General features: G+C 29.6%; 1 protein-coding gene across 19 annotated transcripts in view; it reads left to right on the forward strand.

The window, feature by feature from the left end:
- The window catches only part of LOC148620941 (leucine-rich repeat-containing protein 27-like), a 30,940-nt gene extending 19,186 nt beyond the window's left edge, over positions 1-11,754 (forward strand). For 12 of the 19 annotated variants that reach the window (XM_088574845.1, XM_088574846.1, XM_088574857.1 and 9 more), the window contains 4 exons: positions 1,082-1,208; positions 2,058-2,118; positions 5,938-6,003; positions 10,441-11,754. In XM_088574845.1, the coding sequence (XP_088430971.1) occupies positions 1,082-1,208; positions 2,058-2,118; positions 5,938-6,002 (253 nt within the window). In that variant the 3' untranslated portion in view covers position 6,003; positions 10,441-11,754. Of the gene's footprint in view, positions 1-1,081; positions 1,209-2,057; positions 2,119-2,693; positions 2,707-4,740; positions 4,780-5,937; positions 6,004-6,692; positions 6,721-8,063; positions 8,104-10,440 lie in introns of all 19 variants that reach the window. The other 7 variants (XM_088574850.1, XM_088574851.1, XM_088574849.1 and 4 more) reach the window with 7 other exon arrangements.
- The last annotated feature ends 1,092 nt before the right edge of the window (positions 11,755-12,846 follow it).

The raw sequence follows: 12,846 nt of genomic DNA on the forward strand, positions 1-12,846 counted from the left end.
GTGAGTTCAGTTCATACTTGCTACTTATTATGGAATTTGATACACCTCAATATGTATTAAAGCCTGCATTTTTTTAGCAGAAAAAACCTTTTAATTTTTCATTAGATTTAGCGAAGCAGAAATGAAGTATTTTGGACAATGAATATTTTTATAAGAGTTTAATTTTATTAACTTTCTTTTTTAACAGGGCTGAAAATAAGTATGACTGTAGATTAGTCTTTAGAAATATCTTCAAAACATGTAAACTCTAAAGAAGCTAGTGTTGATGTTCTAATTAAGATTGAATCAAGGTCAAGATCTGCATCTTTTGTACCTATTCAACTTCATTACAACTGTACTTGATATTCTTTTAAGTGAAATCTGTATGTAAACTTGGTATCTCAGTCTAAATTAATTTCCATCTATGTTTATATGTCTTCACAATGCTCCTTGGCATATTTTGTCTTTAAATTAAAAAAATATTTCAATGCTAGATTCATACACTTTAATTTTTTCAACTCTTTAATTTACTTCATTTTTTTTTAAAACTACATGAGATACATAGATACAATGCAAATCAACATATTTCACTTTTTTCAACTGATAAAGCTTATTTATTCAAAAACTTTAAGAATTAAACATCTACCTTTTCTGTATCTATTATTATAAGGATCTCTTTTTTTTTTTTTTTAGAAAAGAAGCATTTGATTTTCTAACATTTTTGATAATGTTAAAATAACAAACTATCAGTTCTATAACACAAAGTAATTTTTAAGTTTCTATAATATTTAATTCTCATTAAAGCCAACGGACTTGATTTTTAGCAGCTGTTATAAAGTTTTTTTGAAAAGCAAAAACCATATTTATCTTATAAAGAAACTGAAAAAGAAATTTGTAACTGTTCGATGTTTTCCCAGTGCATAATGTAGGTCTTTAGGACTCACAGTTTGTTGGTTGAAATACATACATAGTGCTTGAAGAAATTTTGATTAGGAAAAACCAGCCACAATGTGGTCCACAAATACAGAGCTTATACAGTGCTTTTTTCAAGTAACTAAGATAAAATAACTATATTGATCTTTCAACCAAAACTTACTTACAGAGCTGCAAGAATCAAAGAATTAGAGAAGAAAATCAAACTACACACAGCACAGATGCATGCTAGACGAAAACATCAGAAAGGTTCTCCGCAGGAGGAAATGGAAGCAGCAAGAAGAGATTTAGAAATCGTAAGTATAGGTCATGACCTTTGGTGCTACATGTTTCACCTTTCACTTGCAGTGCAGTCTTATATGAGAATATTTCTGCCACACCAATTTGCTTTGATAAGAAGTGTTTATTTATATTTTACAGGATTGTTCTTAGTGTAGTTCCAGGTTTATTTTCCTTTCCTAGTAGACAGACCTATTTCTTGTTTATATTCTAGAGTTGAGATAGATCAACTACTTAAAACAAAGTAGAGATCTTCTCACTAGTATAGAAATACAAAGTATTATATTAACATTTATTATTTGCCATAGTCCATATTTAAGAAGGTATAACATTGAGATAATAGTCATGTGGAGTTACTTCCCTTGTTACACCATTATTTATATTTTTAGTTATTGTTTACAGATTTTATATATTCTTTACATAATGGATGTGTATTTTGTGTGTATGTTTTATATTCCATATCTATCCACAATCCAAATTGTAAAATGTGTAACCTATCACAAGCATATGCACATGCACACTTGCTGTATCTCCCATGTACCTTTTAGCGCCTTCTCTATTTTATGCTTGAGTTTTAAGTTCATTAAAATGTTGACTTCTTTTGACTTATTTACTTATAGCATCAGCTTTTTGTACAAGTTTAAATAGATAACTTTAAATTTTCATGCATTTTTTCCATTCTTTAGCCATTTCATTAATTTACAAAATACAGTGAATTAATATTTCCTGCTAAGACACTGTAGATATTTTTACCTAAGCCATATGAATAAAACTTCATCTTCAAATTTAATTTTATGGTCACTGCATTCTTAATGTATTTTCCTTGCACTGCTTTAAATAACTGAAATGCTTGGACATTATTATAGGTAAAAACTCTTCAGAAAGATTTGCTGAAACGATACCAGGAGTTGAAGGCCTGGACTACAGGTTATATCATGTTTATTTTTGTTATGTAGATTGCTAAAATATTTTTTGCTTTTCTTACAATCATCGCATGCTTTTGTTAAAAAAGACAAACAAACTAATTCTCACTCTTTTTACTCATACATTGTGTATTCATATTTAACTTTAGAATATTATCCAGATTAACTGTTATAATCTATTATATACTTCAGATTCTTGTTTACATCATAAACTACAGCTGAATACAGCCAAAGTTAATTTTACCATAAACTAACCAATCAAAAACAAAAAGAAACAAAAACAAAAATACAAAGTTCTCAAAGAACTAAGGAAACTCTTTGTAATTTTGCATAAATGTTTTTCTTATTTCTGGAATGCTTTCAGATTTTAACTTCTGTTGCTTTCTTCTATTTTGTTGTTTTGTATTTTAAAGTTTTTTTTATTTAAACATTAAAAAATATAAAAATCAATTTACTTAGTATAAAATTTTATTTAAACATTTAAAAATATAAAAATCAATTTATTGTTTACATTTCAATTTAAAATTGGTTCTGCTGTTTTGGAACCCATGTATAACAATACTCTTTTTGCTTATACAGCAAATATTGAAAGGTTTGTTGGTAGTATGACCTACATTTCGTGCTTCATTGCCTCTCAGTTTTGAATCTAGCTTGTTGTCTTGGCAAATTTTCTTTATGAGTGTTAATGTAGGAAGATTTATTTCTTGTTATACTGACTTCCTGATATCATGATTGTTAAGAAATATCCAGTAGCATTGTAAGAGTTTTATTTGTGAAAAATACTGAAAAAAATTATTTATTGATAATTTTTTCAAAGCAATTAAAAGTTTTCATTTTAGCAAATGTCACAAGTTCAAACTTTTTTTTTAAAATTGAAAATAGTTGCGCTCTGCCAAAGATACAGGTTGTAACATTTTGTATAAACATTAAATTTTCAAAGCAAAAAAATGCATTGAAAAAATGTCAATTGAAATATATTTAAGGATAATAATGCTACCGCATAATTTGCTATTTAAGTTTAAGATAGATTATACCTATTTCACAAGTGTAAAATTTGGTTACTAAAAGCAAAATTTTCCCTAAAGCCAATGAGTTTTTTCAATAGCATATGAAAATGTTCTTATACTGGTACAGGTTTGTTTATGGACCAGTTCAAATGTTTTTACTTCATGATTTTTAATATTGTTAATTTTCCTTAACATAAGAAAATATTTTCGAACCTACATGCAGTTTCACATGCTTTTTTTTTAAGAATCATTACAGTATATTTCTATCTACTGGTCTGTCTCACTCTGTCATGGATGGAATTAAATATTTTCATGGTAGTAAGCTAGTCATAATTTTGTTATTCATTCATTTCCAACTGAAACTTTAAGCATTGAAAAATGTGTGATGTACATATCATGTTCTGTTTATTACCAGAAGAATTGATTGATTGATTAAGGTTTAATGTCCAATTGTAAATATGGTGTAATACCACTAATTTATGTTCCCATTAATTTCTTTGTTAAATTCAGCTATTCACAAGGCACATAGCAAATTTAACATCAGTACAAATGGTGCTTGAGGGATTTCATTATGATGGACACCCTTTACCTTAACTCTCATAAAAATATCTACATATCTTATGTGCCTTCTAAGAGAGAACTGTAAAGTGATAGTAAACAGGTGCCAAAAATCACTACTTTTGTTTTGAAATTTAGCAATATCAGGGGGCCTAGAGTTTTTGTTCAGAATTCTTTTATCCAGCACTGAAAAAAATGAAAAGGAAGTTTTTAGACTACTGCTGGTTCATCAAGCTTTCAGATGACACTGTATATCTCTACTAAACTATGAGAATGATAAGGTGCAATATTAGGATTAATTTGTGTCCAAGCAACTTCCTTATATGCATCTGCAGGTGATCAATCAAACGCACCCTTGTTTGTTGTAGTCCAACTCACTGAATAATATTTTAATATGTTAGTTCACAGAATGTAACCCCTACTGGGACACATTATTTTGACTCTGAGTCAATCAGTCCTTACTCTAAATCCTGTATCACATATCCTGATCTTTAAGCACGGCTATTTATTGCCAAAAGAAATAAATTTTATCTTATGCATGTAATAGGTATGATTTATCTTTAATTGCACTGAACATCTCAACCAAATTTAACAAACATCATTTCTAACAAGAACTGCTTGTATATTTATTTATGTAGATTATGCCATGTATGGAAGGCCCTTTTTACTTTTGTAAATGATGTAAGATGGAATTCAGTTTTACTTCATGTTACATGATTTTTTTGTTGTGTTTCAGTTTACATTCTTCTTTGTTCATTGAAATAAACTTTCTATTTTAAATGTTACTTTGCATGCTCTCTTGAACACAGACTTGGTTATTTGCCAATCACAAGTTTTCAGTTCTCTTTATAATTCTTATCCTTGCAGTTTTCAATTTTTTTTTACATCAGTACTTTGCATGCAATTACAGTCTTGATCAGTTGTAAATGAAGTGCATGCTCTCAATCAGCAGTACACTTCTACAATTTGAATAGTTGTGATGAAACTTTTAGATGTGATTTCATATTTTAATAACTTGATGCACATCTACAAATCTGACATTTCTACTCTTTCTTCTTTAGGAGTTGATGATCTTTTACCAATGGTTCTAATCTAAAAAGGTATCATCCATTCATGCAGTTTTATATACAGTTGTTAAAGAGTTGAAGTGTGATCTTTAAAATTGTCATAAAGAATGAACCAAATGGTTAAAGGGGTACCTAACATCTTCTCTAAAATTTATTTGGTTTGTTTAAATTTCTTGAAATTTTATTCAGTGTTTTACTTTGATAAAAGAAGCAAAACTGGGGTTAATGTCATTTGCATTAATTATTCTTTAGGCAATACATTGTGTGTACAATATTTATTTCTCTGAAAACATCATTTGAAGGTGTAGGTTTTTTTCATTTCTGAGTTTTCATTGTCAGAAAGGTCTTTAACAGCTCCTGATGATGTGTCAATTTTTGTTTTTTGTTTTTAATTGACTTTTCAAATCTTCAACATAACATACCAAAAAATGATATTTACAATTCCAATGTTTGGCAATGCTTTTTTTTACCATGGTAGATCAATCAATATTATGAGTAGAAAATTTTTAAAACAATATAAACATTTTTAATGACAATTTTATATAAGAGACACACAGTTTGGAAATAACTGCATGCACTTTGTTTGTTCACATGCTCAAGTTATGCTTATGTTTTAAGTTAAAGTTTAACTGTTGCCCAACACTAGTATTGAATTCTTGTAATTCACTTGTTTCAGTAAAGCAGGAAATTGCGATGATACACAATTCTTTGTAAGTCTAATTAACAGAACTTCTTATCTTTTGATTATCATCTATTGAAAACATTTCTACATTGCACTTCAGGTTTCATAAGTATTCTATTATCCTTTTTCCAAGTAAGCTACAAAGGGTTTTATAATACCTTCCATTCATCCATATGTCCATAATAACATTGATTTTAACCAGTATCGGCATAAGATAAGAACACCATTGAATTTCAGGGTCACAGAGTCAAGTTTTTACAAGGAGAGGTTATGCCTTATTTTATGTCAAGTAAATAAAATAAAATAAAATTGTACTTGCACTGTTGGAAATGATTTGGTAAGAAAGGTACAAAGGAAATTACTGGTAACCAGTTTACAATTCTGTTGAACCAATTTTCTGCTTTACAAATCCTTCTTTGACATATAACCTTATCCCTGCCTTACCAAAGTTATCATCACCACAAAAAAAAATTAAAAATCACCAATATTCTATTATTTTGTATTTAAAGATGGAAATACACCAACTCAAATTAGAGTGATTATTCCAACTACATATAATTTCCCTGATCTGTGAGGTGAGATTTTTTAGCTCCCGCTCAAATTAAAAAACTGAGTAGCTGATGTATTGTACAGCTAAAGTTGTAAGTTAATTGAGCATTGAAGTGAGCTAATGACACACGGCTAGTCATTATTGTAATATTATCATCTAATTGTTCATTATTTATGACCAGGAATTTTAAGCAACTTTTAAAACTTAGGACAACAGTTTATAGTAAAATAATTTAAAATTGACTAATTATTGAATTGTGTATAATGTATTTTAATCACCACATAAAAGATGTTTTAACAATTTTTTACCTCAAAATTTTAAGGCCTAGAATAATAATAAACTTTGATTGAAGAAACAGACTGAGATATTAATCCTCCATTTATTCATTAGAACTGAAAAGGTCACTGAGATTTACGAAGGTTAGTTAGATTGACCTCATGGGAATGTTTTATTTCTAGAAAAAAAATGTGTAAAGTGACCCATAGTCCATTTAACCCAGGCTAAAGTTTTGATCCAGGGGTGGGGGCTCTTTATGCTAGTAAACTTTGGTTGCTTACATAAAAAATCACTGGATTTAATTAGAGTAAGCCCCTTTTTTTGCTAGTCACCACCCTCCTCCTTTTTTTTTTTTTGGGGGGGGGTGGGAGGTATTTCTTGTTCTGCCACTACAGGCAATTCCATTGTAGATATTTATAATATGGTTTACATTTGCAGATAAGAAACAAGAAAATTTAGAGCTTTTGTAAGCCAATTGACACAAGCTTATGAGTGCTAGGTACTTGGGCTATTCATGTTTCAGAACTGAAGCATTGAAAGATTTGATGCATCCTAATATATGCTAGGGGCTGGGGTTAGCTTTATAGTCAAATTTTGATTGATTTTAATGGGTGCTAGTGACATTGATGGACCTTTAGAAGATTTTTGTGAGGGAGATTCCATTAGGCAGATTTGTTAATGTGCTACTTTTTTTCTGTACAGTAAAACCTGTCTTTATAAACTCATTAAGGACTTTCTCAAGAGTTAGTTTATTTGAATAAAAACTTCTATGGTTAGATTTTGTCCTAACAACAAATTCAAAATATGTAGAAACATCATTTCTATTGACAGATGAATTCACACTTGCTTTAGACAGCTTCTGGGTCTGTGTACAGTACAACTTGTTTAATCTAACACTTAAGTATTTAAAATTCCTGATTAATTTCAGGGGTGGATCCAGGTATTCAGGTTGGGGTGTAAATAGAATTTAAGGCCGAGCAAAGCTTGAAAGAAAATTTTTTAGGGTAGAATTTGTGAAAAAAATATCCATATTTAGTATCCCCAAAACATTCATATTTTTACTAGGAGACGTACACCCAACACACCTTTCCTTGGATCCATGTCTGAATTAAACAATATATCAGCCCCTAAATAGATGGGGGCCTGTCATATTAATTTTTTTTTGACCATCATCATTATATTTGGACAGTTGCCTTGCTGTGGAATGAAGAACATTAATGAGAGCAGGTTTTACTGTAAAATGTTATTTTGTACAAATATTTTAATATCTTGATGTGTTACTGATTTTTGTAATAGACGTTGAGTGTTCTAAATTTTGATTTTAGTTTTCATTAATATGTGTGTGTGAAAAAGAAGTGTTAACTTCATTTAGTTCACTTTAGCTATTCTACAAGAAAAGGATGAAATATCCTTGGATTAGAAATATGTTAGAATGCAAGGAAAAGGTTGTTTTAGAGTAGAGGAAAAGCTAGAACATACAATTATATGCATTAGTAAACATTTGATTATATGAAGAAGTTTTTATCAACTTTTTAAGACATTTAATGACTTCTACATCAGCATTTTTATTTTGTTTTTTCTTTCAAATTTCATACAGACATTTTTTTTTATAATTCTTATAGTCTGAATTTACCAAATCTAGAACACTAAACCAGATTTGTAAAATTTCTCATATGAGAAATAATTGAATAAAATTGAATAACCATTTGTTATTTGAATTTTTAATTTGCCCAAATAAAGTGTCATGTCAATACTAGGTATATATAGATTCCATTTCTTTGTCTTAACTAATAAATGGTTTTTATACAGGGCGGATGACAGCAAATTTATTGTCTAAAAAATAAGGTTTGTAAGTAAATAAGAGAACTAATTGTAGCTAGGTTGTAGATATTAGAAAACCAGGACATGGATTATCTCTCCTGAAAATATAGTCTGTTTTATAATTTTAACTTTTCACTCGCATTTCTGAATAATGAAGGGAAAAAAAAGAGATTGTCCTAATATTTATTGGGTTTAAATTCCTCAGGGTATATTTACAGTATAACGTTTCAGCTACAAGCTTCTTGTTTCCTTGTACAATCCCTTCTCTGCATCTTTGTCAGTTGATGTTTCTTCAGTTTGTTTACAGAGTTGTAATTTTTATCGTAAAAAGTTATCACTGATCACATTTAACATACAGTGGTCAATATGATTATACTGACTTAGTTTTTCTTTTCTTTTTTTTTTTTTTGTCTTTGTATTAAAATAGAGAACAACACTTGAAAGAAGGGTATTCTGTTTTAAAATTATCAATTTTCTCCTGAGGGATCTTAAGGGTACAATTTTTCTGATTTTATTAATTTTAATGGCATATTTATATTTTTCTTTGGGGTTTCTTTTTCTTTCATTGAAACACTTAACAGGGATTTTCTGAAGACTTAATGTGAGCTTTGAAAGGAAAATTCTTGTGATTTCCTCTTGTAACCAAGAAAAATAGCTTCAACTCCTGCTTTTGTTGTGCATATCTTGTTAGCATCACCATAAAATGGACATTCAAACTATGTATTCTGTATATATGTCATATATGTGATATAATGTTGGTTTGTTCCTCATTTTTTGGGGTGCTAAAAAAGTAAGTACAGATTTACTGTAATATACTGTAAACCAGGAAATTTTCTTTGCATCTTTTTTTCACAGTTTCTGTAATCAATCTAAACTGTTTAATTTTTGTGTTACGGGTCTTACCGTGAAAACAGCCAAAATAAAAGTGCATTGAATATTTCATAGTTTACAGCACTGAAGTACCTTATGTGTCTTGTTTAGAAGAGACCAGTCAATTATTAGCAATGTTTTTAATTTATTAAAATAATTTTTAACTTTCCTAACTTTATCTGGTGTTGAATTTAAGTATGGTAAACATAGAATAGTTCAGCTAGATATGAAGAGTGCATGTATATGTATTTTTTCACTTTAGCATGTCGCTAGTAATATACTGACTCAGTGTTAGAGTTGCATGATGATGAGATGGGTGTTTTCCAATTTAACTACAATTTTTTTATCCAATTGGCACAAAAGGATGATGCCTGGTGAGATAGGTTGATGAAAAGCTTTATGTTGATCTTCTAATAGATAAAAAAATTATATGGTGGATAGATAAAGTCATTTCCCCCTATTTTATAGGCATAAGGCTGCTGTCTTTATGTAGATTATGTATGCAATTTACACATGTTTGTATACACAGTTCTTGTGTCAAATAAACTGTTTGTCAACTTATTTTACAAACCTTACAAAAGATTGATGAAGTACAACATGATGGGTTGTATCCTGTGTGTCTGTCTTAGTCAGATATAATATTTCCGTTATCTGGATTAATAGCTAAAAAACACCTTAATTTTATATATATTGGGGAATACCATAGAAGTCTTGTGAACACTTTTTTTCTAGTGTTACAAGATGTACCATCAGGGAATTAAGTAATATTGAAGGACACTTTAATCATGTATGTGATGTATGCTATGTACTTTCTTTTTGATAGAGACAATGTTTGGTCTATTCTCAAACCTTTACTAGCATGCAGTAATACAGAGAACGTGTTTAATGAAGATCAAACACCAATTTACTTTATTATGGCATTGTGTTCAATAACATGTTTTTTCAAATGAATAAAAGAAGATCTGTGAATGCTTATTTTTTTAGATGTGTATAGTTTTAATATTTTCTACCTGGCTACTGATTTTCTATGATGTTGTCAGAATTCTTGTAGTGGGTCTGCCAATTTCTGCAAAATTTTATTGAGAATAACAATTACTTTCCATTTCTAGAGTATTTTAATACTTTGGTGCATCATCAATTGAATTGAATGACATTATTTGCAATGAACATCATTTTAAATATGTGAGATTTTTTGTGTGTTGCTTTAGTCACATTTTCCTGAAATTTAAACATGACAATTGGTTTTAATCTTTTTTTTATTTCTAGGAACTGACTATCGGTTTTGATTTTAGAGTAGCATAGTTTATCCTACTGGTTGTGAGGGATAGTAAATATTTCTTACAATTATCAATTTCTGGAAATTATATCACTCATAAGGAATTTTAGGATTATGTTAAATCTTATATGTGATGTGTAGTGAATAAAGCAGAATTACATTATAAAAGTACAGTACATCAGCATTGATGTTTACCCATATATCATTTGTTTTTTCCAGGCTGAAGATCTCCACAAGGAGCTGATGAATACCAGAAAAACATTGGAATACAGATTCAGGGCCTTTACGGCAGAGGTGTCATCTCATCCAAGGCCCAGGAAAACTCAAACATAGACAACAAGAACTGCTTGAAAGACACATGCTAGTCTAGAAGTGAAATTAAAAAAAAAATTCAAAACTGAACTCTGAAGAGAAAATTTACTAAATATTGAATGTAATTTTGAATTATCTTTAATGAAACTAACTTGAAGTGGAAGAAGTACAAAAAATTATAACTAATGCAAAATACGATTTATATGTACAATTTGGTTTTAATTTAATTAATTTCAGATGAAATGACAAAATACAGATATATGTTATCAATATTTTTTTGTTAATACATTATATGATTTCTAGAAATCTGATGATTGTGTTGTGTTCATATGTCTAACAGTTGTTCAGAACTTTAGAAGTTTTTAGTGTTGTGTGTTTGTGTATGTTGTGTTTCTCTGAAAGAGAAGATTTAAATTGTGAATTGTATGTCTGTGGGTGTGGTAGTAGAAACGGTTCTTTAGTTCTTTCTCTGATATAGAATATTTCATAACATTCCATAATTTTCTTGTTGATTTATTTACTGGTATTTCAAGATGTTGATGAAGTATATGAATGAAAATTTATTTAAATACATGTATTAATTTTTTATGACCTTGTGATGCAATATAATAAATAAGTGCTTACTGTTTACTTTCAATACTGGATGAAAAAGTCTCGGAATTAGGTGTTTCATCAAGAATAATTGTCATATTTTATGGATGTGCTGCTCTATTTTTAACATTTCTGTTAGGAGACATCCTTAATTTTCAGAGAATTGACCACTGAGAAATAAAAGATATCAGTGGTGATTTTTAAACTATGGATTAAGATGGTAAAAAACACAATGTGTACTTTAAAAATATGATCTGTTATAAAATATCTAACTTTTTGTTAAATTATTTTGGACTTAAAACTTGACTTTCTTAGTGGTTGTTGTTTTAAGCTTATATTCCTTATATACTTCCTATGATTCTGAATGGGGGTTTTCATTTCCTATTCCAGATAGCGATAAATTAAGCAATGTAGTTTTATGTGTAAAGAAAGTAGCCTGACAAATTTAAATAGAAACACAAAACATGTTGAATGTTGGTAGAATTTACCACATGTTAAATGTATAAATTGAAGTTTAACAAGTATACTGCTGAATAAAAATACTGCATTAAACATGTAATGTAATAATATTGATCTGTGATCTATGTATACTAAACTCAGCACAAGATGGAAATAAAATTATAAATATTATTTTTTTTTGTTTTGTCAGAGATTTACACATCTCATTTTTTGCTGAATTTCACATAGTTAAAATCTGGTTATAGCATGGTGAATGTTGGATGGGCAGGTGGTTGGGGAAATTTTTTTCTGAACACTCTTCTCAGCAACTTATCAAAATCATTTGATATTTGGTGACCAGTATTAGGTATGGGTTCCATGCTGTGGAATATAGTTTCAGGCATGCCGAACATCTACTTCCTGTTGAACAGAATTCGACCATTTCTGTATTTGACCCATTTTTATATTTTTTGCCAACATTTAATGGTATCATGAAGTTGTTGTCGTCAGCTGTAGACACTTCCATGTCCGTTTAATGACTTGCGTGTAACTGTGTATATTTTAATGATAGTATACCACAAGGTGCCATACCACAACAGGAAGTCTGGGACTGATTTTTGGGGTTTTGACTTGAACTGTTTAGGAATTAGGGGACAAAAGGGACGAGAAACAGGCCTTTTAATGATGTGCATTCAATAACTTGACCTCAAGTGAATGGATTTCATTATACCACAAGATGCTTTACCATAAAAGGAAGGCTTAGCTAGATTTTTTGGGGTTGTGATATGAATAAATTTGGAATGAGGGGCTAGAAACGGGCCAGAAAAATGATTTTTTTTTATGTTCTGACAATAACGTGAGTAAATGTGAATGGATCTGTTTTAAATTTTATTTTAATGTGTCATTCCACAAAAACAGAGTTTGGATTGAATTTGGGGGTTGTGACTTGAATTGTTAAAGTATGAAGGGCCTAAAACCAAGCATTTTTTTAAGTTTGGACAATGACTTTTATAGAATTGATTGGATCTCATTGAAATTGTACCATAAGGTTCCACACCATCAAAGGAAGGCCAGAGGGGTTGTGACTCAAACCATTTCAGAATGAGGGGCCCAAAAAGGGGCCTGATGTCCCGATGATAATTTAAGATCTCCTTGAAATTACATCGCAATGTGCCATATAGTAAGAGGAAAACAAAGATTAATTTTGGGGTATGTTACTTGTATTGAGTAGGAATAAGGGGCCAATTTATTTCTTGGCAAATTCATATCTTGTGTCAGAGCTGT

This window comes from Perna viridis, chromosome 3 (genome assembly GCF_037379345.1).
Source record: "Perna viridis isolate PV_CMFRI_1.1 ecotype Kerala chromosome 3, ASM3737934v1, whole genome shotgun sequence".
Lineage (NCBI taxonomy): Eukaryota > Metazoa > Mollusca > Bivalvia > Mytilida > Mytilidae > Perna > Perna viridis.